The sequence below is a fragment of the Eulemur rufifrons genome, chromosome 7 (assembly GCF_041146395.1).
Source record: "Eulemur rufifrons isolate Redbay chromosome 7, OSU_ERuf_1, whole genome shotgun sequence".
Classification (NCBI taxonomy): domain Eukaryota; kingdom Metazoa; phylum Chordata; class Mammalia; order Primates; family Lemuridae; genus Eulemur; species Eulemur rufifrons.
This window is the reverse complement of record NC_090989.1, coordinates 205,794,054-205,822,026: the sequence shown is the minus strand read 5'-3', so window position 1 is coordinate 205,822,026 and position 27,973 is coordinate 205,794,054. Positions and strand designations below refer to the sequence as shown.

The 27,973-nt window shown below is 45.4% G+C and overlaps 1 protein-coding gene across 1 annotated transcript in view; it reads left to right on the top strand.

Moving 5' to 3' along the window:
* Positions 1–27,973, top strand: part of LOC138385924 (death-associated protein kinase 1-like) — a 54,111-nt gene that overhangs the window by 25,586 nt on the left and 552 nt on the right. Inside the window, exons 4-6 of the mRNA XM_069472102.1 lie at positions 17,257–17,341; positions 23,680–23,868; positions 26,629–27,857. Of these exons, the coding sequence (XP_069328203.1) occupies positions 17,257–17,341; positions 23,680–23,868; positions 26,629–27,857 (1,503 nt within the window). The remainder of the gene's footprint in view (positions 1–17,256; positions 17,342–23,679; positions 23,869–26,628; positions 27,858–27,973) is intronic.

Below are 27,973 nucleotides of genomic sequence, written 5' to 3'. Positions count from 1 at the left end.
GTTCAGAGACCAGTGGAGGGCGCCGGGCAGAGAGAGCCGCTCGGCACTTTATGGCTCCTGAGCGGTTTCGCCCTCGCTTTCAAGATGGCGCCTGCAGAGCTCCGGGGCTGGAGGAGACTGGCTCCTCGGCAGGCAGAGACCACCACTGCCCGGGGGCTGGCGAGCAAGGACGCGCACCAGGGGGTCACCGGCTGGAGAACCGCCGAAAAAGGCAGCACGGGCAGAAAGAGCCGCTGGGCACTTTTTGGCTCCCGAGCGGTTTTGCCTTCGCTTTCAAGATGGCGCCTGCCGAGCTCCGGGGCTGGAGGGGGCCGGCTCCCCGGCAGGCGGAGACCGCCACTGCCCAGGGGCTGGCGAGCAAGGACGCGCACCAGGGGGTCACCGGCTGGAGAACCGCCGGAAAAGGCAGCACGGGCAGAAAGAGCCGCTGGGCACTTTTTGGCTCCCGAGCGGTTTTGCCTTCGCTTTCAAGATGGCGCCTGCCGAGCTCCGGGGCTGGAGGGGACCGGCTCCCCGGCAGGCAGAGACCGCCACTGCCCAGGGGCTGGCCAGCAAGGACACGCACCGGGGGTGACCGGCTGGAGAACCGCCGAAAAAGGCAGCACCGGCAGAAAGAGCCACTGGGCACTTTTTGGCTCCCGAGCCGTTTCGCTCTCGCTTTCAAGATGGCGCCTGCCAAGCTCCGGGGCTGGAGGGGACCGGCTCCCCGGCAGGCAGAGACCGCCACTGCCCAGGGGCTGGCCAGCAAGGACACGCACCGGGGGTGACCGGCTGGAGAACTGCCGAAAAAGGCAGCACGGGGTACAACGCTATTTGCTGTCCGGGAGTCTTTTGTGTTTTTCTGCCCTGGGGCAGATCCGTCCCTCCTCGCCAAGCGCTGTCTCAGCTGAGATCCCCCAGGTTCTAAGGTAATTTCTCAAAAAAGCCTCCTGTCTGCAATGCGCCACGTATCCCTCAGTGATTCTGCGCTGGCCTGGGTCAGGGCTCTATTCAATTGGGAGCGGCGGTCAATGAGGAGGACAAGCCGCTTTCCCGAGAGGCTGCACCCGCCCCGGCTTGGGGCGGGTGTATCCGACCCGCGCTCCGCTGGCTAGTGTCTGTCCCGCGTTCCCAATTTTCGTTCACCTCAGACCTCACTCGCTCTGTTTGTCCCACGCTGATTCTCCGTGGATTCACACCGCTGTTCCTGTGTGGGAGCGGTCTTCTAGCGTTGTGGCAGGTCCGGATCGATGCCTTCCTTCCCGGGAGCGCAGATTCAGGCCGTCACCACCACTCCGCCATCTTTGATTCTCTTTCCCTCTGTAGATGTTCTTTATCAAATTGAAGATATCTCCCTCTTCTGCTATTCTTCTCTGAGAGTTTTTATCATGATAGTCTTCAGTTTTGTCAAATGGTTTTTCTGCATTGATTGATATGATCCTACTATTTTTCTTCTGTAGCCTGTTAATAAGATGTATTACTTTTATTTTCTAACATTGAAACATCTCTAGAATAAATGCTACTTAGTTATGGCATGTAATCTATTTTATATATATCACTACATTTTGTTTGTTAATATTTTATTAAGGATATTTGCATGTACATTCATAAAAAATACTGGTCTGTAGTTTTCTTATTTCTATACTGACTTTGCCTCATTTTGATATCAGGCTCATACTTGCTTCATAAAATGAATTGAGAAGTGTTTTCTTTTCCTCTATTTTCTGGAAGAGAATTTGTAGAATTAGTGTTGGTTCTTGTTTAAATTTGGTTGAATTCTCATGTGTAACCATCTGGGCCTAGAGATTTCTTTTTGGAAGTTTTAAAATTAAGAATTCATTTCCATAAAAGTCACAGAGCTATTTAAATTATCTATTCCATACTAAGTAAGTTGGGATAGTTTGTGTTTTTTAAGAAATTTTTCTGTTTCACCTACATTTGCAAATTTATTGATGAAAAGCTGTTCAGAAAGTTCCCTTATTATTCTTTAAATGTCTTTAGGATCTGTAGTGATATACCCTCTCTTATTCTTGATATTGATGATTTGTGTCTTTTGTTTTTTCCTGGTAAGTCTACATAGAGGCTTATCAATTTTATTGATCTTTTCAGAGTACTATCTTTTGGTTTCATTGATTTTTCTCTATTTTTTCTGTTTTCTATTTTATTGACTTCTGTTTTTCTTGTTTTCTTTCATTTATTTTGAGTTTAATTTGTTCCTATTTTTTTTAATTGCTTAAGATAGAAGCTAAAGTAATTGATTTGAGGACCTTTCTCTTCTAATATAAGTATCTAGTGCTAGAAGTTCAATTCTAAATTAACTGCTCTAACTGTATCTCACAAATCTTAGTATGTTCTGTTTTATCTTCATTCCAATTGAAATACTTTAAATTTTCATTTTGATTTCTTCTTTGATCCATGGGTTATTTAGGGATGTCTTATTTAAATTCTAAGTACTTGGAGATTTTCACAGATGTCTGTTATTGATTTTAAAAATTCCTTTGCAGCAGGAGTCTATACTTTGTCTAATTTGAACAGTTTTGATTTTTTTGTGATTTATTTTTTAGCTCAGCATATGTTGTATCTTGGTAAATGTTTTCCATGCAGTTTCATATTCTTCTGTTGCTATGTGGAGTGTTTTATGAATGTTAATTATGTCAAGTTGCTTGCTAGTATGTTCAAGTCTTCTGTGTCCTTACTGATTTTTTTGTCTAGCTGTTCTAATATTATTGAGAGAAGGCTATTGAAATCTTTGACTGTAATTGTTGATTTGTTTATTTCTCCAGGGAGTGCCTTTTTCTTCATGTATTTTGAAGCTCTTTTATTCGGTGCTCAATGTTTAGCATTCTTATATCATATTGATCAACTTACCCATTATCTTTATGAAATGACTCTCATTCTCTAAAGTAACATTCTTTTAACTAAAATTTACTTTGTCTGACACTAATATAGGCATCACAGCTTTCTTTTTTTTTTTTTTTTCCTGCTCTTCAGACTGGACAATTTCATTTGACAATTCTTCAACTTTGCTGATTCTTTCTTCTGCGTCCCCAAATCTTCTGTTAAGCCTTTCTGGTGACTTTTTATGTCACTTGTTGTACATTATAGCTTCAAAATTTCTATTTGGTTCCTTTTTATAATCTCTGTTTCTTTATTGATATCCTCCAGTTGTTGAGATATTGGTTTCCTGATTTCCTTTAGTTCTTTGTTTATAGTTTTCTTTAGCTCTTTGAGCATACTTAAGATAGTTGACTTAAAGCCTTTCTCTAGTAAATCCATTGTTTATGCTTTCTAGAGAGAGTTTCTGTTAATTCCTTTTTTCCTTATGAATGCATCATACTTTCTTGTTTCTTTGCATGCCTTGAAGTTTGTTGTTGTTGTTTAAAACTGGGCTTTTTTTTTTGGCCGGGCGCGGTGGCTCACGCCTGTAATCCTAGCACTCTGGGAGGCCGAGGTGGGCAGATCGTTTGAGCTCAGGAGTTCGAGACCAGCCTGAGCAAGAGCGAGACCCCATCTCTACTAAAAATAGAAAGAAATTATATGGACAGCTAAAAATATATATAGAAAAAATTAACCGGGCATGGTGGCGCATGCCTGTAGTCCCAGCTACTCGGGAGGCTGAGACAGGAGGATCCCTTGAGCTCAGGAGTTTGAGGTTGCTGTGAGCTAGGCTGACACCACGGCACTCACTCTAGCCTGGGCAACAGAGTGAGACTCTGTCTCAAAAAAAAAACCAAAACAACAACAACAACAAAAAAAAAAAAACAAAACCAAACCTGGGCTTTTTGAGCATTAGGGTGTGATAACTCTGTACATCAGATTCCTCCCTCTCCCCAGAATTTATTGTTCTTGCTGGCTGTGGGTTGTAGTTTTTTGTTTGTTTAGTGATTTTTTGAAATTATTTTTAAACACCTTTATCGAAATATAATTCAGATACCATACAATTTACCCATTTAAAGAGTACAGTTTACCCATTGAAAGAGTAAAATTAAATGTGTTTTAATATATTCACAGATATGGGCAACCATCACCATAATCAAGTTTGGTCTAAATTATTTTTGTAAAGACTGTATTTTTTGTCATGTGTGGTCTCTAAAGTTCTCTTCCTTTAGCTTGGTGCTCAACTGGTGGTTTTTCAGAGATTTTTAAAAAATTTTAGTATTTTAAAACTTTAAGATTTTTTTGGCCAGAAGCCAAAAAGAAAAAAGAGAAAAAGAAGCAATAAAACAAGAAAGAAAGAAAGAACAGAAGGGGAAAAGACAGACAGAAAAGACTCTCCAGATGATTGAAGATTGTCTCTGTGTTGAGACTCTCTTTCAGTGCTGAGCCAGGCTGTTTAAAACTCTGCCTTAGCCTTCACTTGCTGTTTGTGTAGAGCCTAAAGATCAGCCACAGGTGAAGGCTTATGGTCTTCTCATGTCTTTTTTTAGCACGTGTCCTGCTGTGAACATGTGTGTGACTTTCTAGACTCACTGATCTCGGGGGGAGCGTTTTAAAGTGTTTGCTGTATCTGTTGTTTTCCTCTACTATTAATCTTTGCCCCAGTGGTAGTGGCTTGTTCATTCAATTTTCTGTGTTTTTGAGGAAAGTCCTTTGTGTAGCTGTTTCTCAGCCCTAAGAGTTCTACGTTAGGTGAAACAAAGGCAAGCCCCTTGCGTCAATTCTTCAGGGAACTCCCAGATAGGTAAAAACATATGAACTGAACTCTTTGGAGACAAGGTCTGCTCTACTTCCTTCGGAACATGATACATACACTGTGTACATGGTCTGACACCTCCAAGGTCACCACTACACTAAGGAGTGAGATGGGGCAAGGGTAAGTTACAATGGCACAATTCTCTGTGCAGTGTTTCAGTGGTTTTTGTCCTGCTTCAGCATTTGCTTGGTTGGTGTAAACCTTTGGCCATCTGCCAGAGTTTCAGTAAGGTTGATTCAGATGGTTTTCGTGAGGTTTTTTCATGTTTCTGGGGAGGGACAGCTTCCCCGAGTTCTCTAGTCTGACATCCCTCTCTTCTGCCCAGCTTTCTTTTGATTAATATGATTTATCTCTTTCTGCTCTTTTATTTTAAACAATTTGTTTATATTTAAAGTGGTTTTCTTATAGGTATCATATAGTTGAGTCTTGCTTTTTAATACAATCTGATAGTGTCTGTATTTTAATGAGTAGTTAGATCATTTGGTAGGTACATTAATGCCCCCCAAAGTTGTCCATGCCCTAATCCTTGGAACCTGTGAATATGTTACTTTACACGGCATAAGAGAATTAAGTTTTCAGATGAAATTAAGGTTATCGCCTGATATTAAAATAGGGGAGATTCTGAATTATTCACATAAACCCAGTCTAATCATATGAGCCTTAAAATCTGAAAACCTTCCTGAGAAGAAGTCAGAGAGATTTGAAGACAGAAAAGACTGGAGAAGTTAAAAATGTGAGAAGGTCTCAGATATTCTGTTTCGGGTCTTCAAGACGGTGAAAGGGCAGCATGAGCTAAGGTATGCAGACAGTCTCACAGTCTCTAGAAGCTTTACTGCCCCTCAGCTGACAGACAGCAAGTAAACAGAGACCTCAGTCCTACAATAGCAGGGGCCTGAATCTGTCAACAACCTGAGGGAGCAAGGAAATATTCATAGATTCTTTTGTAGAGTCTCCAGAAAGGGATGCAGCCCTGACCTTGGTTTTAACCCAGTAAGACCTGTACCAGATTTCTGACATACAGAACTGTGAGATAAAAAATTTGTGTTGTTTCAAGCTATTAAGTTTATGGTAATTTGTTATGGTAGCAATAGAAAGCTAATACAGACCATTTGTGTATAATGTGATTATTGATATAGTTGGATTTAAATCTACTTTATTGCTATTTGTTTTCTCTTTGTCAACTATGTTATTTGTAATTCTTTTTCTCTTTTTCTGTCCTCTTTTGTATTGAATTGTTTTAACAGACTTTTTTGTTTGTTTGTTTGTTTATTTTTCAGCTCATTATGGGGGCACAAAAGATCAGGCTATATACATTGCCCATGCCTCCCCATCCCCCCGAGTCTGAGCTTCAATTGTGTCCATTCCCTAGACAGTGCACATCACACTTATCATGTAGGTGTGTACCCCTCCCATCCCCCCCCAGTCAGAACTTCAAGTGTGTCCATTCCCCAGGCAGTGTGCATCGCACTCATCAAGTAGGTATACACCCATCCCTTCCACCCAGCCCCGACCTCTGTCCAATACCCAATTGGTGTTATTCCCAAATGTGCACTCAGGGAAACCAGTTTGCTGGTGAGTACATGTGGTGCTTATTTTTCCATTCTTGGGATACTTCACTTAATAGAATGGGTTCCAGCTCTCTCCAGGAGAACCAAAGAGATGCCATATCGCCATTATTTCTAATAGCTCAGTAGTATTCCATGGTATACATATACCACATTTTGCTAATCCATTCATGAATCGATGGGCATTTGGGTTGTTTCCACATCTTTGCGATTGTGAATTGTGCTGCTATAAACATTCAGGTGCAGGTGTCTTTTTTATAGAATGACTTTTGTTCTTCTGGGTAGATGCCCAATAATGGGATTGCTGGATCGAATGGTAGGTCTACTTGAATCTGTTTAAGGTATCTCCACATTGCTTTCCACAGGGGCTGCACTAGTTTACAGTCCCACCAGCAGTGTATGAGTGTACCTATCTCTCCACACCCACGCCAACATGTATAGTTTTGGGACTTTTTGATAAAGGCCATTCTCACTGGAGTTAAGTGATATCTCATTGTGGTTTTGATTTGCATTTCCCTGATGATTAGAGATGTTGAACACTTTTTCATATGTTTTTTAGCCATTTTTATATCTTCTTTTGAAAAATTTCTATTCTTGTCCTTTGCCCACTTTTTGATAGGGTTGTTCGATTTTTTCTTACTGATTTTCCTGAGTTCTAAATAGATTCTTGTTATCAGTCCTTTATCTGATGTGTAGTATGCGAAAATTTTTTCCCATTCTGTAGGTTGTCTGTTTACTCTCGTGACTGTTTCTTTGGCTGTGCAGAAGCTTTTTAATTTGATCAGGTCCCATTTATTTATTTTTGTTGTTGCTGTGATTGCCTGAGGGGTCTTCTTCATAAATTCTTTGCCTAGACCAATGTCTGTAAGAGTCTTTCCTATGTTTTCTTCTAGAATTCTAATAGTTTCTGACCTAAGGTTTAAGTCTGTTAACCACCGTGATTTGATTTTTGTGAGGGGTGAGAGCTATGTGTCCTGTTTTAGTCTTCTACATGTGGATATCCAGTTTTCCCAGCACCATTTATTAAATAAGGAATCTTTTCCCCAGAGTATGTTTTTGTCTGCTTTGTCAAAGATTAGATGGCTATATGAAGATGGTTTTATATTTGGATTTTCTGTTCTGTTCCACTGGTCTGTGTCCCTGCACTTGTGCCAGTACCAGGCTATTTTAAGAACCACAGCCTTGTAGTATAGTTTGAAGTCTGGCAAATTAATACCTCCCATTTTGTTTTTGTTGTTTAAGATTGCTTTTGCTAAACGGGGTCTTCTCTGGTTTCATACAAAGCGTAAAATTATTTTTTCTATTTCTGTGAAAAAAGATGTTGGTAATTTAATAGGGATTGCATTGAATCTGTAGATAACTTTGGGCAGTATAGACATTTTAACAATGTTGATTCTACCGATCCATGAGCATGGTATGGTTTTCCACCTATTTACATGTTCTGTGATTTCCTTCCTCAGTGTTTCATAGTTCTCCCTATAGAGGTCCTTTACCTCCTTAGTTAAATATATTCCTAGGTATTTTATTTTCTTTGTTGCTATTTTGAAGGGCATTGAGTCCTTAATTTGGTTCTCCGTTTGACAGTTATTGGCATATATGAATGCCTCTGATTTGTGTGTATTGATTTTTGTATCCTGAGACTTTACTGAATTCATTGATCAATTCCAGGAGTCTCTTGGTTGAAACCTTGGGGTTTTCTAGATATAACATCATATCATCAGCAAAGAGTGAGAGTTTGATCTCTTCTGTCCCTATTTGGACTCCCTTGATTCTGCTCTCTTGCCTGATAGCTCTTGCAAGGACTTCCAATACTATGTTGAAAAGTAATGGGGACAGTGGGCAGCCTTGTCTGGTTCCAGTTTGAAGTGGGAATGCTTTCAGTTTTTCCCCATTCAGTATGATGTTGGCTGTGGGTTTGTCGTATATGGCTTGTATCATTTTTAGATAGGCCTCGTCTATGCCTATTTTGTTAAGTGTTTTTATCATAAAAAGGTGTTGAATTTTGTTGAATGCTTTTTCTGCATCTATTGAGAGGATCATATGATCTTTATTTTTGCTTCTATTTATGTGATGAATTACATTTATAGATTTGTGTATGTTAAACCATCCCTGCATCTCTGGGATGAAGCCCACTTGGTCGTGATGGATTATTTTTTTGATAAGCACTTGGATTCGATTTGCTAGAATTTTATTGAGAATTTTTGCATCTATATTCATAAGAGAAATTGGTCTATAGTTCTCTGTTTTAGTTGCATCCTTTCCTGGTTTTGATATCAGGATTATATTGGCTTGGTAAAAAGTGTTGGGGAGAATCCCATCCTTCTCTATATTGGAGAATAGTTTATGTAGGATGGGCACCAGTTCTTCTTTGTAGGTATGGTAGAATTCAGGTGTGAACCCATCTGGTCCAGGGCTTTTCTTTTTGGGAAGGTTTTTTATTGCTGTTTCGATTTCAGATCTAGATATCGGTCTATTCAGGAATTCTATTTCTTCCTGGTTGAGCCTGGGAAGGCTGTGTGTTTCTAAGAATTTGTCCATTTCCTCCAGGTTTTCTAATTGTGTGTGCATAAAGATTTTTGTAGAATTCATAGATGATATCATGTATCTCTGTGGAATCAGTCGTGATTACTCCTTTCATGTTCCTGATGGAGGTTATAAGGGATTTTTCTTTTCTGCTCTTGGTTAGTCTAGCCAGAGGTGTGTCAATTTTGTTTATTTTTTCAAAGAACCAACTTTTGGTTTTATTAATCTCCCTTATGGTTTGATTGTTATCCTTTTCATTTAGTTCTGATTTAATCTTAATAATTTCTCTCCTTCTGCTGGGTTTGGGATCGGTCTGTTCTTCCTTCTCCAGCTCTTTGAGTCTATTCATTAGATTGTCTATTTGTAAGTTTTCTGTCTTTTTGGTATAGGCATTTATGGAAATAAATTTTCCTCTCAGGACTGCTTTAGCTGTGTCCAACAGATTTTGATAAGTTGTATCTCATTTGTTGTTTAATTCAAAGAATCTTTTGATTTCTGACTTGATTTCTTCATTTATAAAATGATTGTTCAGGAGAAGGTTATTTAGCTTCCATGACTTTGAGTAGAAGTGAGGATTTCTGTTAGGGTTCATTGTTACTTTTATTCCACTATGATCTGAGAATATGCATGCTATAATTTCTATATTTTTAAATTTTTTAAGACATGCTTTATGCCCTAAGATATGGTCAATCTTGGAGAATGTCCCATGAGCTGATGAGAAGAAAGTATATTCAGTGGTTTTTGGGTAGAATGTCCTGTAGATGTCAGTCAGGCCCATTTGATCTAGCGTTCTATTTAAGTCCACTATTTCTTTGTTTATTTTTTGTTTGGAGGATCTGTCCTGAACTGTCAGTGGCGTGTTAAAATCTCCGGCTACTAAAGTGTTGTTATCTATCATTTGGTTCACATCAAGTAGGGTTTGCTTTATGAATCTGGGTGCACCTAGGTTGGGTGCATATATATTAAGTATAGTTATGTCTTCTTGTTGAATTGTACCCTTCACCAGTATATAGTAACCATCTTTGTCTTTCTTTACTTTTGTTGATTTAAAAACTACGTTATCGGAGATTAGAACCGCCATGCCAGCTTTCTTTTGGGTTCCATTTGCTTGGAATATTGATTTCCACCCTTTTAGTTTCAGTCTAAAAGCATCCTTGCAGGTTAGATGAGTTTCCTGAAGACAGCAGATACTTGGCTTATATTTTTTTATCCATTGGGCCAGTCTATGTCTCTTGAGTGGGGAATTCAATCCATTCACATTTAATGAGAGAACTGATAAGTGAGACAGATTGCTGTTCCTCATGTTGGGTTGAATTTCATTGATCTGTTTTCTCTCTTGAGCCATTATGATAACTGGGTTTTTATATTTATCTCTTGATTAGTGCTACATTCGAGGGTCCTTCTTGTGCTGGACCATGTGTAACTCTGTTTTGAGTACTTCTTGGAGAGCTGGTCTTGTCTTGGTGAATTCCCTGAGTTTTTGTTTATCCGAGAATGTCTTAATTTCACCTTCATATATAAAACTGAGCTTAGCTGGGTACAGGATTCTAGGCTGGGCATTATTCCGTTTCAGAAGAGTGAGAATGGGGCCCCAATCTCTTCTTGCTTGTAAGGTTTCAGTTGAGAAATCTGGCGTGATTCGGATGGACTTTCCTTTGTATGTTACTTGTTTCTTTCTCCTTACAGCTCGAAGAAGGGCTTCATTAGTAGATATTTTGGTCAGTCTGATGACTACATGACATGGTGTCTTCCTATTTGGTATGAATCTCCCAGGGGTTCTTTGAGCTTCTTGAACCTGTATATCTAGAGATTTGGCAAGGCCTGGGAAATTTTCCTCAATTATATCTTCAAATAGTTTATTTAACCCTTGCTTATTGTCTTCTTCCCCCTCAGGAATGCCGATAACTCTCATGTTAGGCTTCTTCACATAATCCCACATTTCTTGTAGACTCTGGTCTTTTCTCATGTTTCTTTGCTCTAATTCTGTGACTGTCTTATTTAATTGGAAAGTGTTATCTTCGATCTCTGAAATTCTTTCTTCTGTTTGATCTACCCTGCTCTTGAGACTTTCCACTGTGTTTTGTAGCTCCTTGAATAAATTCTTCATTTCCAGGAGTTCAGTTTGATTTTTCTTCAGTATTTCAATTTCTTTGGTGAATTTTTCTTCCAAGTCCTGGATCTTTTTTGTGGTTTCTTTGTGTTGATTATCCATTTTTTCTTGCATAATGTTCAGCGTATTTATGATCCATGTTTGAAATTCTTCCTGTGACATGTTGCTATTTGGAATCTGGTTTGTGTTAATTGGTGGAGAACTAGTAATTCTCTTTGAGGGCAAGGTTTCAGCTTGATTCTTTATACCCCCAGAGTTCTTTCGCTGAGCCCTTCCCATCTGGATGAATCCTTAAGATCCCTTCTTTCAGCTTTAGTCTGGATAGGGGCACACCGTGAGCGCCAGGTAAGCTGCCTCCTCTGTCGCTAGGGGGAGCCCTTTGCCTATTGTTCAGGATTTTGCTACCTCAGCTGGGGGTGCTGCTCCTCTTCCTCTGCCGAAGTGGTTTCCGTCTCTCTCTCAGTCCTTTCTCGCTCTCTCTCTCTCTGTCCCACGCCAATTCTCCGTGGATTCACACCACCATTCTTGTGGGGGAGTGAACCTCTAGCGTTGTGGCAGTCCAAGACCCATACCTTCCACTCCAGGAGCACGAATCCAGGAGGTCACCACCATTCCGCCATCTTGGAGTCCTCCCAGACTTTTTTTTTTTAAGAGCAATTTTGATTCACAGCAAAACTGACTGAAAGGTATGGAGATTTCTATTATATCCTTTGCCCTCACACATGCGTAGCCTCCCCCATCATCCTCCGCCAGAGTGGTACCTTTGTTACAACTGGTGGACCTGCATTGACGCACCACTATCACTCAGAGTTTGAAGTCTACATTAGGGTTCACTCTTGGTGTTGTACCTTCTGACTATCTTTTGTGACACAATTTTTCTCCTTTGTTGGGGCTTATTAGCTATATTTCTTTGTTTCTTTAGTGGTTGCTTTACAGTTTATAGTATACATGTTTAATTTATATCAGTCTAACTTAATATATTACTTTCCATAGTGTGTCTCTCTCTTTCACTTGGCTTATTCTATTGAAAATATCTACTTAAGTGTATGTCTCCCTGCATTTGTCAGAACTATTTTGGATGCAAGTTGATAGAAATCCAATCTAAAGTAGCTTAGTGACAAACAATGCTCTGATTGGCTTTATATTGAATATTTTCTAATTCCTGAAGCAAAGTCAGTCAGTTAAAATTAATAGCAATGACAGTCCAGTAATAAAATAGGCAAAGGGTATGAACACACAGTTTATACCCACTCAAATACAACAGCCACTAAACATGCCGTGGCTGTGCTGAGCGACCCTGCTTCGTGGTGCACACGGATCACCTTCCCATGCAGAGCCCAGGTCCCTGTTCCCTTCAGCAGAATCTTCTAGGCTCAGTGCTGAAGGAGTCCCTCATATTTGTTCACCTTCCTCATCCCTCAAAGGACTCTAGACTTCAGTTTCCTGATTAGCCAGAAAGGGAGGTGTTGTCTGCCAGGCGTTTCCAAGCACTGTGTACCTTTTCACATGTGAAAAGAAATCCCCACATAAATAACTGCTTGGCACCTGGTCCACCGATCCTGGAATAGTCAGTTATTGGAAATGACTGAGCTGTCACAGTGCCATCCTTGGAGAATACAACAGTGAGGACTGTGGCGGGGGCTGCAAGGAGCAGACAGTACCTGTGGAGAAAGTCCAGAAATTGATTTATTTGCAGTTATAAGTCGGGTCACCTGGAGGAAGAGATTGTTCACAACCAGAATACATTGGGGAGGGGGAAGGAAGAGAGTCATTCACACCCGGAGCATCCTGGTACCATTTTCCTTTCAGTGTCATTTTCTTCTTGCTATTTTCCATGTCTCTCACCAGGGCACTGTGGGCACTTGGTGTGGGTGGGACATCCTGTCCTTGTAGGATGCTTCTCGTCCTTGGACCCACAGCATCTATCTAATGTCCTAGCATCCCTTACCCACCAATATTGTGAAAATTGTTTCTTACACCTCCACTCATTTCCTGAAACCCCCTGGGGTGCTGCCACCCTGTGTAAGAACCACTGCAGGTTGATGCAGAACACTTTCATGGGGAAAGGTCTGTATCTGGGTCAGCCGGGGTGGTGGCCCTAAATTGCCTGCCATTTTATTTGGTTTCCAAATGGGCCAAATTAGCAATAGAAATGCATCCTGTGTTCTCAGCTCTCATCATTTGACATTGCCTCTGAAAGTATTTTTAAACCACATTTGCTAGAGAAGCAATGGGGATGCGGCTTCTGGAACTAGAACCAAAGTCATCTCGTCTCCCTGCACCACTGGAGAATCGAAGGGGAGAGGGCCCAGTTGTTGTGATCATTAGACAGTGCAGGGGGCTGACCCATGGGAGATGGGACCTTGCAGCCAGGGTGTTCCAGGGGCCCACATGAGCTCCCCATCTGGGAGGGGCGGGGCTGAGGGTGGCTGAGGCCAAGGCCAGGGCTCGTGGGGGAAGGAAGAGCACAGGGCAGGGCTGACCTGTGTGGGGTCTGCTCTGGCCCAACTCCACAGGAAGTGAATTGGGGCCAGGGGTGTGCGGGGGCCTCTGGTACTGTCCATGTGCATGTCTTCCCAACTCAGTGACATGACAGGCAGTCTTGAAGTCAGCCAGGCTGGGAGCATTTACATCACAGGCATCAGCAAATGCTGCAGATCACCCCCCACTAGAGGTAGTTGACCAGCTCGCCATTGCTTTGGGGGTCTCTGAAAGCCTCCACAGCTCCATCCTGGCTGTAGGTAGCACCTTATCACAAAAGTAGGTTGTGCTATCTACTCTATCCTGTGCTCAGTCCTACTGATAAAACAGAGCCCAGTGTAGCCTTCAAACCTTGGGCTCCAACACAGCCCAAGGACTGTGTTGTTGCTAAGCCAAACCCAATTGTCCTTCCACAAAAAAGGAGGGACTCTTGTTATGACAGGCAGGGAAGGGGGATGCATCTAGATTTTGCATCAGCACCTGTTTTCACTGGATCTATCCCTGCCAGTCCCATTCTGTCTGAGTGTCATAGTTTCAGGGAGATTAGGCAGTTGTCTTATTTTTATTTTGTTCAATTGTCCTTCTAATCAGATTTTCCATAAGCTGACACTAAAAGTAGTTTGCTTTTCCCATTGCTTCTGCGCCTTTTGGCTAAGATCATGTGTAAAAGTAGTTTCTTTTCCTAAACCTAAGACTAGAAAGTGAAGAAAGTGCCCAGAAATACTTTGGAAAACAGGAATAATTTGGGAGTTTGGCCACGATGAAAAATGCACAGGTAAACTGCATTTGCATAATTGAGTTGCTGCTTCTGTCCATGTGGGGTCAAGTTGCATCCTGCCACCTGTGGGAAGCCACATCCCTCTCCGTGCTCTTATCTGGCCCTCGGGACTGTGGATGGTCTTCCCCGTCTGCCTGCTGATGTTTAGTTGCCTTTTCTGAGGAGGAAGTGAAAGCTAAATTGCCAGGAGGAAATGGGTGCTGGAAGAAAGGAAACTAGAAACCAAGAGATTCACCAGGCTTCAAAGAGCAATGTAATTATCAAATAATACTCCTTCACACATTAAAAAGATACTCACAGTCTCTAGTGAATGCCAAGAGCTGTTCCAGGCACTGGAGAGTCGACAGTGATGAACAGAATTGGCCAGACCCAGCCGGGAAACAAATAAGAAAAATGCCAGATAGTTTATGTCGGTTCAGGGAGTGGCAAGTAATGGCCTGCAAGCCTCAGCTGGCAGCACCTGTTTTTGTAGATAAAGTTTTATTGGCACACAGCCACGCCCTTATTCACTCTTGTCTATGGCTGGGGTGCACACATGGCAGACTTGAGTAGTTGCCACAGAGATAATCTGACCCTTCGCAGAAAGGTTGCTGCCCCTGCAGGGGATTAAAATAAGATGAAGTGAGATAAAGTGACTGGAGCGGGGGGGGGGGGGGGGGGGGGGGGCTACTTTCAACTGGCTTACCAGGGAGGCTGCTCTGATGTGACATGTAAATCTCCTCTGAAGGGTAGGAGGAAAGAACCCGCCCAAGGAAGGGCTGGGGGAAGGCAGAGGGAACAGCCAGTGCAAAGGGCCTGAGGCAGAGAAGAGTTGGGTGTGCTCAAGCAAAAAACAACAAAAGACAGGGTGATTGGGCTGAGGCCAGAGCTTGAGCCTGGGGGTCTAGGCAGAGAAGGACGCCAGATGTGACCCCAGAGGAGGCACAGCTTTATAGACTTGGGTGAGGAGATTGGTGTTGGGCCAAGTGTGTGAAGCTGGTGGGTGCGAGACTGACTTAGTTTTCTGGAATTCCTCTGGATGCTCAGACCAAGTGTGAGAGTCAGGAGGAGAAGCAGAGAGACCTGATAGGGGGTGACCTGGTCAGCCAGGTGAGAGATGATGGTGCTTGGACTGGGATTGTCCGGGCTGTGCTACTTTCTGAGCTTGAGCAAGAATCCAAACTGAGCCTCCCATTCCTGTGTAAATATTTAAAGTACGTGATGAAAGCTACAACCAGGTGAATGTATGTCCTACAGATTCACCTCTGTGGCCACCTGGAAGGGCCCGGTGCAGAATCCTGCACTTCGTGCAGTTCAATGCTGCTGCCTCCTCCTCTTCCCAACCTGGTGTCACCCTGCACTGCAGGAGGTCTCGTCCACACCCCCGGATGCCCCGGGTCTCCTGTGTGTGTTCAAGCCACACGGAAGGACCTAGGGACGCACACACTGGAGAACATCTCAAGACATGAGCCAAATTTAGTTCGCACAGAAGTCCCACGTCTCCTCTCCCAGGGGCGGTGGCTGCAGAGTCTCCTCCTGGCCCAGCCAGTGAGGGCCTGGCCAGCCCGGGCCGTGCACAGCTCGGGGTTCAGGGTGCTCCTGTAGCTTTTGTTTCTTAGACACTGTGGAAGGACTTTTGTGCTCCGCCTCCAAATAAACATCACCTTCTAGAACTAGCCCAGAGCCGTCCCTCTAGATGGCCAGAGCTGACCACCAGCTGATGAAAGCTGCCTTCCAGGGGACATGTCTCGGTCCTGAAACCTCATCCCTGCTCCGCCACCTGGTGGCCACAAGTGAAAACGCGCCCTCTGCAACAAGGAGACCCTTCAGAAACTCCATCCGGGCTTGGCTGCATCAAGCTGGGCTGCGCTGAGATTCTCAAGGGTCCTAGTGAGCAGGATGAGGGGTCATCCAGCAGGAGGAGGTGAGATTTTTCTCAGAAAGGCGAGGGCCCGAGGATATTTTGCTTTTTCTTGCTTTCAAGATGATGGTGAATTCTGTACGTCTGGATGAGAGAGCAGTTTCCTGGCTTCTCTTCCCAAAAGACACTGTGAAGGGTGAGTGGGTCAGTCTCAGCCAAGGCCGGGGGCGAAAGGGTGCGCTGGGGAGATGCGAGTCCCTCCGCGGCAACCTTTCTCTCAGTGAGGGAGGAGGTTGGGGAAGCATTTGTGGCCAGGGGACAGTTGAGATTTACACACCCCTTTCAACTTTTTTTCTCTGAACACAGCAATAATAACTAAAAAGAACTTATATTCGTATGATTAGAGTATGGCTGATACGTATGCTAATAATTACTGAGCACTGTGTGCACGGACTGGGCAGAATATGGTGTGTGTCACTCATTCAGTCTACGCGACAGCCTTCCAGGGTGTTTCTACCACCGTTTTGCTGCAGCCTGGAGGGGTCAGTGGGCCGCCGCGAGTCACACAGACGGTGATGCACAAGCCGGTGTCTGGTGTCTGAGCCAGTGCTTACTGATGACACTCTGGGCAAGGGCATTTCCATCTACCGGTTTCTGTTTTCCACCGTAATTTTGATTCTTTTTGAGGATGTAACGTGGGTTCCACCTCCACTGTTCAGGCATTCATTTCCCAGATTTGATGATCAGGGGCTTCCTCAGCGGGTGCTCCCTCGACCTCCTCCCTCACTGAGAGAGGAAGTTCACCAAAACACAGACTTTAACACATTTGTTTTCCACCTAGGGACAGATCGGACACCTTTGTAACAACACGTACAGAAAATGCAATCGAGGTACAAATCCAGGAGGCGTGCTCACTCTGCTCCTCCCGCAGTTCCTGCTGTCACCCCTAGAGGGAGGCAGCTCTCTCCTGCGGTGGGTTAAGAGCAAGGTCACTGCACTGTGAACCAGTGTGGGGAGGTGCGTGGAAATGAGAGAGAGAGAGAGGGGCGTCAATGGCTGGGGCTTGTGTAAGGCCTAAGGAGGTGTGAAGATCGTGCCCCTGACATGCAAGGTCCCCAGGAAGGAGAGATTTCACGATTTCACCTCCTGCTCCGCCTCAGCCCCAGAAGTCACCTCTCCATTCGTCTTCCTTCAGGTCAATTTTGCATGTCTAGTCTTTGACGTAGGTTCTTGATAAAGTGGGGCTCAGGGTGGCCAATGTGTCAGCACGCCCCACCCGGTACACAGCGTCCTTCAGCCAGAGCTCAGAGAGCAGTGGGACCTGGGGGCTGCAACAGGAGACCCCCTGGAGGGGGACCCACGCTGGGTCCAGGTGAGCCGCCAGCTGCCCTGGGCACGAGCCCTTGGGAGTCTGGTGAGGAGGCCGCTTCCCTGTCCCTCGGCCACCCTTCGTCATAGCAGCCTCCCCCGCCCAGCAGACATTTCTAAGTCAAGCCAACCGGTCAGAGGGAGCCCGGCTCCTCCTGAAGGACGGTTAGGAGTATGGACGCTGCTCTTTCTTCAGTCCCCTGCCGTTTAGTTCTTTAGAGCACATCTGGTGTCCTGGCGTCTCTGGGGCTGCTGGCTTTGCTTACCACGAGGACCTGAAGGAAGACAACGCTCCACTTGCACCCCTTTCTCCTGGGACAGATGTCTTCATGCTCTCAGGAAGCACAACTCTGAGAACGTCCACGTGGGGAACTGCAAGTCCTAAGAAAGTAGCAAATACCGGAAAGACTCAAGAGAAGGCAAAGGGGACCCCTCAAGGTGGTCCAGCTCACAAGGTCGCTGCTCCTTGTGGACACAAAAGCCAGAGGCGTGTGTGTGGAAACCTCCATAGAAGCAAGACCACGTGGGAAGGACCCTGTGGGATTAGCATGGCTCGTGCTGCCCTGGGGTCCAGGTGCCACCACGCATCCTCTCGTGACTCTCAGGACTCTTGAGATCATGTCCGGAGCCCATTTCAGAGGAAAGCGGCCGGAGGCTCAGGGACACGAGGTGTGTCTGCCCAGGTGAGGTGCAGGGGCCCCACCCGACAAGCTGCAGTCACCTGTTGAGGATGAAGAGGGGAGGAGAAAGGCTGAATTAGTTGCTGACATTTAAAAATCCAGAGATGTCACCCCAAAACTTGGATATTTGGAGTCTTGTGGAAAATGGGAAGTTTTGGCCACCCTGGGTTCACCTACCTGCCTGGTTGGTCGCAGGAGGGCAGCTGCCCCACTTAGGGGGACACAGGCTCCGCATTTCCTGAAGGTCTCCACCTGCCCCTCCCCTCAACGCCAAGCGTCCCTTAGCGCAGGAGAGAGAGCTCCGAAGCACAACTCTGCCCCGGAGAGCGGAGCAGGAGTGCTTTGGAGGGTGTGACCCCTGGATAAGGTCACCCCTAGTCAATGTCAGAGGCGGGATTTGGTCCCAGACATGTTGGAAGGGCCTGGCAAAGACAGAAGAGATGGGTGGCCCCACTGAGGCCCGCGTTGCTTAATGCCCAGATTGCCCCTCTGCTCCAGAGGGGTGGGCAGAGTTTTATCCAAACAGTCCCTGGAAGTGACAAGATTCATCTGCGGTTAATTCCAGCACGTGCCTGAGGCTGCGAAGAGGCAGGAGGCTGTGCTGTGGGTGCCATAGCACCTCCTCCTCCTGCCCACGCGGGGCAGGCCCCGCCTGGTGGGTGCACCTGCAGGCTGGTGTCAGAGGGAGCTGCTGTCAGGCATGGCTCCGCAGCGGGACCTGGAGGTGGTTTGGGCAGAGAAGACACCACAGCCCTGACTGGGCAGGTCACTAGTCACTTGCTGGCCAGCACCAAGCAGCACCCTGCAGAAGCAGAGCATGACACAAATGTCAGGCACTGTTAGGGTGTCCTGGGGAGAACGGACTCTGATCACAAAAGGTGCGTCCTAGGGGCTGGATGGGGCAGCATTGCTTTGTTGGACACCCTAGGAAAGGCCGCCCCTGATATGTTGTCCTTTGTTTTTCATTTGTTTCAAGAAATTTTTTTAATTCTTCCTTGACCCTTCAGTCATTCAGAAGCATGTTATTTAATTTCCATGCATTTGTATAGTTTCTAAAGTTCCTGTTGTTATTTATTTATTTTTTTTTTTTTGAGACAGAGTCTCACTCTGTTGCCCAGGCTAGAGTGAGTGCCGTGGTGTCAGCCTAGCTCACAGCAACCTCAAACTCCTGAGCTCAAGGGATCCTCCTGTCTCAGCCTCCTGAGTAGCTGGGACTACAGGCATGCGCCACCATGCCCAGTTAATTTTTTCTATATATATTTTTAGCTGTCCATATAATTTCTTTCTATTTTTAGTAGAGATGGGGTCTCGCTCTTGCTCAGGCTGGTCTCGAACTCCTGAGCTCAAACGATCTGCCCACCTCGGCCTCCCAGAGTGCTAGGATTACAGGCGTGAGCCACCTCGCCCGGCCCCTGTTGTTATTGATTTCTAGTTTTTTTCCCCACTGTGGTCTGAGAAGATACTTGGTATGATTTTGATACTTTAAAATTTGTTGAGACTTTTTTTGTGTCCTAACATATGCTCTATCCATTAGAAGATAAGGGGATTTCCAGTATAAATAAATAAACAAACAAACAACATATGGTCTATCTTAGAGAATGTTCCACGTGCTGATGAGAAGAAAGTGAATTATGTGGCTGCTAGATAAAATGTTCTATAATTGTCTGTTAGATCTGTTTGATCTAATGTGCAGTTGAAATCCAATGTTTCTTTGAAATTTCTGTCTGGATGATCTGTCCAATGCTGACAGTGGAGTGTTGAAGTCCCCAGCTATTATTGTATAGGAATCTAACTCTCCCTTTAGGTCTGATAATATTTGCTTTATATATCTTGGTGCTCCAATGTTGGGTGTGTGTATATGTTTATTAATTAATTTATTTATTTACAAATGTTTAGGTTACATATATTGACTTTGCCCCACCCAAGTCAGAGCTTCAGGCGTGTCCATCCCCCAGACAGTGTGCACTGCATCCATTAGGTGTGGATATACCCATCCCCTTCTTCCCCCTCCCATCTGCCTGTGTACTTCTGCTGTTATGACTATTTTGGGGCAAATGATCTCATGTCAATCCATGTCATTGCTTTTAGTCTAGAAGAGCCCTATGAGATCCAGCAGAACCAAGTGATTTTCTGGCTCAGTTTCCTGAAATCCCTCGTCCCAGTCGAAGAACCTATTTTTTGATGTTATCAAAGCAGTAAATCCAAATAATAACAAATAGAAGCAAAGAACCCATGATGAAAAGCAACAGTCCTCTACCTTCTACCTCACCTCCTAGCACCACTGCCCAGAGATAACTTCTAGCTATTTTAGCTTGCAGTGCTTTCCATGATTATCACGATAACGTGAATCAGTATTTCTCAAAATATAAGCTGTAATCCACTAATGGGACATAAGATTAATTTAGGGGACCATGACCAACTCTTTTTTATTTTTTATTTATTTTTTCATGTGACGTTATTTGTAGATATCTTTTTTAAATGAGATGGGATGGAATGGAACAGAATAGGATAGATCAGAGTACAGTTCATTTTGTTTATAAAACTTTTTTTCACTTATCAATATGGGTGTGTATGGGGTCATGATATAAAATATATATTTTTACTTAGACTCTATCAAAAAGTTTGAACATGCTGCTCTGTATAATATGTCAGCAACTTAGATATTGAATTCTTAACTTGAGACACTTATCTGTTGCCATGCAGATGTAAAAATGGGGCTTCTATTAATATGTTTAGATTGATGGTATAACTGTTGCGTTCATACCTCTACTCTTCAACAGTATCTCTTCTCACCTGTAAGGTGAGAGCATTAGGCCTCGCCTTTCTGTGTCAGGAGAACTGACATCTCTCCAGGCTGTGTTCCTGCAGCTTTGTTAAAACCTGAAGCTCCTGTGTGGATGACTCGGGCTCGTGCCAGTGTCCCCACGCCTCTACACTCAGTGTGATAGATAAGGCAGAGTCCACCGAACAGTAGGGATGGAGGGGCCTTTGCAAGGTTACCAGAACTTTCCTTGCCTCCTCCCAACCTCTCGGGCCAGTAGGAGCCTGGCCTCTCCACAGAAAGACCTGTTGAGATTGATCCACTGCTAAGGAAGCTCCGTCTTTTCCCATAGGTTTGGGAATGATCTTCACATTTCGAATGAGCTGTTTGTTCTGGATGCTGGGGCTTCTGGGTCTAAGGACATAAAGGTACTTCAAAGTCACCTGCAAGAAATACAGAGCCAGATTGTTTCGGTAAGAATACCCTGGAGAGGACCTGGACCCAAACTTTGCCGACACCACCCAGTGAGCCAGGGAGTTGGGCCTTCTGTGCTGCCCTCTTTGTTCGATTTTGGCACCAGGGACAGCTCATAGTAGGACCCAGCACAAGGTGGCTGCATGGACATGGTTTTATCCTATTGCTCTTGGACAAGGAAGGAAGAATAGAGAAACAAGGAGATGGTCTACAGCCATACCACCCTGAACTCACCTGATCTCGTCTGATCTCAGAAGTTAAGCAAGATCAGGCCTGGTTAGTACTTGGATGGGGAGAAACAAGGAGATGACCACAGATAGTGTTGTTATGGGCACAGATGGACTACTTCAGATTGTATGAAATCCTTACAGTGTTAATCATTTGTTTAAAAATAATTTCTTTAGGCTAGGCACAGTGGCTCACGCTTGTAATCCTAGCACTCTGGGAGGCTGAGGCAAGCAGATCGTTTGAGCTCAGGAGTTTGAAACCAGCCTGAGCAAAAGCGAGACCCTGTCTCTACTAAAAAATAGAAAGAAATTAGCTAGACAGCTAAAAATATATAGAAAAAATAAGCTGGGCATGGTGGCGCATGCCTGTAGTCCCAGCTACTTGGGAGGCTGAAGTAGAAGGATTGCTTGAGCCCAGGAGTTTGAAGTTGCTGTGAGCTAGGCTAATGCCACCACACTCTAGCCAGGGTGACAGAGCTGGACTCTGCCTAAAAAAAAAAAAAAAAAATAGTAGTAATAATAATTTCTTTAATAAATTAAAAAAGAAATTCAAAAGTGATTTATTGTAGAATATTTAGAAAATTCAGAAAAGGAGAAAACGAGTCACTACAAATGACTGGAAGACATAAAATAATAGATGAACAAATGGAATGAGACTGCATTCTTGGATTGCAGGATATGAGTCAATGTTTGATTTTTCCCAAGTTATATAAACTTAATACAATTCCAGCTAGCATCTGAATGGGATTGAGGGGATTAGATTTTTCCTTAAAATTTTCATGGAAAAATTAATAAGACATAGGCTCTATATGCATACAGTTAAATAAGAAGAAAAGCTTAGAGAATATAGAAGTAAATCACAGTATCTGTAGAAACGTAATGGAAAACAAAGATATTTTAATTTAATGGGTCAAAAATTTATTTAATAAGTGATTGTAGCACAACAGATGATTTGCATGGAAGGAAATAAGGTTGGACTCCTACACTCTATAGCGCCTACAAATGAATGGATTAAAACTTTAAAATGTAAAAAAATAAAACAATAAATACCTTGAATGGAAATTTAGGAGAATGTATTTTTAAAATAACTAGGTACTGGGGAAACCTTTTAAAACAAGGTAGAAAATCCCAGAAATTTTCAAAGAAATTTGAAAAGAAGTTTTCAACTGTATCTATTTGACAACATAACATTTTTCTAATTTTTTTCTGGCAAATAAATTCGATAGACAAAGTTGAAGGGTGAAATAGATTGGGAAAAACATTCTCAACGTATTTGACAGATAAAGGGTTACTATCCATGATATTTGGAAAAACTCACGAAAATTGGTAGGAAAAGGGCAAATGGGCTAAATGGAAAAAATGCTAAAATGGAAAACTGCTCACATGCTCTCTGGAATGTTCTACCACTGAAGCCTGGGTGTAAACTCTGGCCAGGCGTGCATCTGCCTCTCCTGTCCAGCAGGTCCTGCCTCCTGTCACAGCGCCCCCTTTCTAGAACACTGCACTTCCAACACCAGGCTCCATTCCCAACGTGCTTTGGGGATTCTCAGGAATCTCCCCTCTCAGGAAAACCTGGCCCTGGGACACACCAGATGCCCTTGCTTCCCTGTGGAGGCCCCATGATGGCAGAGTCGGCAGACGGGGGGTGGTCTAGGAGGCCTGGGAGGACTCTGGTCACACAAACTCGTGGACAGCGATCTGAGTCTATGGAGGCCCCAGCGTGTCCCCACCGGGTCTGGATTAAGGCTGCATTCCCTAGGCAGCAGGGAGTGTGTGAGGTTTGAACCGGGCAGTGGCATGACCCGCTGCTTTGCAAGTGAGGGAGTGAGAGAGAGACACAGGGAGTGAGGAAAGGAGGGAGGGAGGAAGAAGCGAGTAACACATAAGTAGGTGGTGAATATTAGTTGATGGAGTGATTGAGTCCACAATTCCAAAAACACTCTTGGAAGACTCACCATCCATGTAACATGACCAGTAGAACTGAAAAGCCTCCATAAAACTTTAGGTTTGATAAATAGATTCGATTCAAAACAACTCTAAAAAAATAACTGCCCTGGTCCTCAACCATAAAAGCGCTCGTTCATTCACCCAACCAATCAGGTGCAACATGCCTGAATGACAGGCATCACCTCACCTGGGTCCTCCTCCTCAGCATCCACAGCGGCAGGTGAGGTGACCTGTTCTGCCCCGCCTGTTCTAGGTCTGCCCTCCCATGACTCACCTGTGTGAGAAAATCATCTCCACGCTGCCTTCCTGGAGGAAGCTCAATGGGCCCAACCAGCTGATGTCGCTGCAGCAGTTTGTGTACGACGTGCAGGACCAGCTGAACCCGCTGGCCAGCGAGGAGGACCTCAGGCGCATCGCTCAGCAGCTGCACAGCACAGGCGAGGTGAGGGCTCTGCGACTCACATCTGTTCCAAATGCCGGCTCCTGGAGGTGGCATGAGCCTGGGGAGGCAGAGGGAAAATGATCCAACTACCCGTAATATCTCCAGACGTGTGACTGTTTCATCTGTCTTCAAGTGACCCTCTGAACAGCAGTTCTCTGCTTTCCTACCTCACTTTAGGAGCTGTCGTTTTGTCTTGTCATGTTTCTTGTTTTCCAAATTCCCTCAGTTAGGGGGCGCAGTGCCTGCTGCCCTGGGTGACTGGGTATCCCCTCACATCCCTGGGCACCTGGAGCTTCCCTGCCATTCCTGGCAGCCTTCAGGATGGCGGCTTTCCATGGAGCATGAACTGACCAGCTCCACACTTGGGTTCACAATCGAAAAAGGCAGTGAGGGGTTCTCATAGAGACAGTGTCTGGGGACGCCCAGACAGAGAGATAGTGCACAGACACACAATCATAATTCGAGGTACACATGAAAAAAAAAACACAGCAAGCTCTGCCTGCCAGAAATGACCCGAAAATGGGAGTCTCTGCTCTGGTTCTGTTACATTCAGCTCTGGGGCGCGGGTTGGAAAGCCTGTTCTGATCGCATCCTATGCCAGTGCCCAGAACGGGGGCATGGCCCTTGAGTTCCTGCATGAGGTGACATCAGGAGACAGCATCAGCTGCTCTGGGCCAAGAAGAGTGGATGTGAATATTAAACTAGAAGCAGCTCTGAGGTAATTCAAGCCAGAGCTCGCCTCTCCAGTCTCGGGTGCCAGGTCTGACTCTATGAGCCACGTATTCTTAAAATTAAACTTGAATCCAGAAGCCAGTGACCCTGAAAACTAGAGCCTCAGGCAGTGATTTTGTCAACCTTTAAACTCCCGGTTAACAGCTGGCTAATCTGACTGCTCCAGGAATACTGGAAATTGATGTGTCCAAGGAAGAAGACAGGCAAAGCGTCAAAGCTTAGATTATAAGATACTGGTGGATATTAAGAATGTTATAATAATGAACTCCTTTGGCACAGCATTCCGTTGCATTTTTGGTTTTGACCAGCACCTTTCTAGATCACAGCATATAATCCACTTATTTGACATCATCCCTCTCTACCCTTGAGACTTTCCTAAGTAAGTGAAGACTTAAAGAAGGACGACAATAAAGGGGAGCCTACCCCACGGGGCCCCCGCCCTGACTGGCCCCAGCCCTCCTCCAGTCCTGCCTTCTGGCACCTGCTCTGCAGATCTCACTCCCATTTCCCCAGCAGCCCTTCTGGTGTGTCCCTTCTGGTCCAGGCCACAGCATTTAGTGAGCTGTGTCGCCTCCTTACTCTGCTCCACTAGGGGACAGCTTTTCAGTCTCTGTCTTTTGTGACCCTGAGGAGACAGCAGTGTTTAGGACGCAGTTGCAAATCGTGTTCCACCAAATGCCACATCCAGAACTTAATAGATACTGGCTCCGCCGTTCAGGAGTTTCCAACCTAGGCCCAGTTTTGAACGGAATCATGGAAGGAGGAGGTCTTGAAGGGTTAAGCCCGACTGTCGGTGGAAGAGTCCTGTTGCCGAGAGGCAGAGTCTGAGCCTCCATGTGAGGAAGGAGTCGCCTTGGGTGGCCACTGTTCATAGCACTAGCTCAGAGCAGGAGGGGAGACAGGAAGTGCAACTGTTCCATAAAGGGAAAGTTACTTCCGTGTTTTGTCACATTTATTCTTTCCAACTTTTGATTTTTTAAAGAAATAAACAGCCACAAACCTGCAGTCCCTTCTGGTCACCATCCCCCATCTCATTCCTATCCCCATCCCTGGAGCCAACAGTTACCAGCCAACAGTTACCATGACAGCATATCTTTCCAGACCTTTTCAATGAAGGATGCTTAAAATTTACATAATGATACAGCCAGGCAAGGTGGCTCATGCCTGTAATCCTAGCACTCTGGGGAGGTGGAGGCAGGAGGATTGTTTGAGGTCAGGAATTCAAGACCAGTCTAAGTGAGAGTGAGACCCCCATCTTTTATCTAAAATTAAATTTTAAAATTAATAAAATTTACATGTTATAAAATATTCTGAATCTTTTTTGAAAACTCTTTTGAAAAATGTCAAGCCCTCAGCAAAGTTGCAAGAGTAGTACCATGAACCCTCCTTTGCTTTACACTTAAATTGACCAACTGTTTACATTTTGCTCTATTTGCTTGATTCCTCTGTCTTCTATGTACTTATTTATTTTATAGACATCATAACATTTCTCCCCTAAATAATTTAGCCTGCATCTCCTAAAGACCATATTTTCCCTTATAACAGAATATAATTGATCAAAACAACATGATATAGTACTATGATTTAATATATAGTCCCCTGAGGGTGACTTTGAGCAAAAATTTTGAGAAAATGAATATATAGTTCTCATGCAAGAGTTTGCCAGTTGTCCCAAAAATTTCTTTCATAACTATTTTTATTTCTGTATGTATTTATTTTGGGATTCAGAATCCAGTCTGAAATCACTCATTGCCTTTGGTTGCCATTTCTCTTCTTTTTTCTTTCATTTCATTGGCCTTTTTGAAGACTCGGGGGTAGTTGTTTTCCAGAATTTCTCTTCTGACATTGTCAGGATGTTTTTCCGCTCAGTGTTTGGTCTTTGAGATGCATCCGTGTGAAGGACCCTGGGTCATTCCTTAGAACATCTGCTCAGACGCCATGGCTGGGACCAGGCCCGTTCCTACTCTGGCTGGTGCACCTGGCCGGGGCTCTTTCCCTAAGGTGACCTTGTGCTGTCCCCTCTGGCAGATCAACATCATGCAGAGCGAAACGGTGCAGGACGTGCTGCTCCTGGACCCCCGCTGGCTCTGCACCAGTGTCCTGGGGAAGCTGCTGTCCGTGGAGACCCCGCGGGCCCTGCACCATTACCGGGGCCGCTACACCGTGGAGGACATCCAGCGCCTGGTGCCCGACAGCGACGTGGAGGAGCTGCTGCAGATCCTCGACGCCATGGACATCTGCGCCCGCGACCTGAGCAGCGGGACCATGGTGGACGTCCCCGCCCTGATCAAGACGGACAGCCTGCACCGCTCCTGGGCCGACGAGGAGGACGAGGTGATGGTCTACGGCGGCGTGCGCGTGGTCCCGGTGGAGCACCTCACGCCCTTCCCGTGCGGCATCTTTCACAAGGTGCAGGTGAACCTGTGCCGCTGGGTGCACCAGCAGAGCACGGAGGGCGACGCGGACATCCGCCTGTGGGTGAACGGCTGCAAGATCGCCCACCGCGGGGCCGAGCTGCTGGTGCTGCTGGTCAACCACGGCCAGGGCGTCGAGGTGCAGGTGCGCGGTCTGGAGACGGACAAGATCAAGTGCTGCCTCCTGCTGGACTCGGTGTGCAGCACCATCGAGAACGTCATGGCCACCACGCTGCCCGGGCTCTTGACCGTGAAGCACTACCTGAGCCCCCAGCAGCTGCGGGAGCACCACGAGCCCGTCATGATCTACCAGCCGCGGGACTTCTTCCGGGCGCAGACGCTGAAGGAAACCTCCCTGACTAACACCATGGGCGGGTACAAGGAGAGCTTCAGCAACATCATGTGCTTCGGGTGCCACGACGTCTACCAGCAGGCCAGCCTCGGCATGGACATCCACGCGTCCGACCTGAACCTCCTGACGCGGAGGAAACTCAGCCGCCTGCTGGACCCGCCCGACCCCATGGGGAAGGACTGGTGCCTTCTCGCCATGAACTTGGGCCTCCCCGACCTCGTGGCCAAGTACAACACCAACAACGGGGCTCCCAAGGACTTCCTCCCCAGCCCAGTCCACGCCCTGCTGCGGGAGTGGACCTCCTACCCCGAGAGCACGGTGGGCATCCTCATGTCCAAACTGAGGGAGCTGGGTCGCCGGGATGCAGCCGACTTCCTGCTGAAGGCGTCCTCCGTGTTCAAAATCAACCTCGATGGCAATGGCCAGGAGGCCTATGCCTCAAGCTGCAACAGTGGCACCTCTTATAATTCCATTAGCTCGGTCGTGTCCCGGTGAGGGCAGCTTCTGGCTTGGGCAGGGTCTCTTTGGACTGCAGGGCAAGGGGGGTGCAGCCCATCCTTCCCATTGGAGATGCCCAGGGCATTCCTTCCTACCCACACCCCGAGGG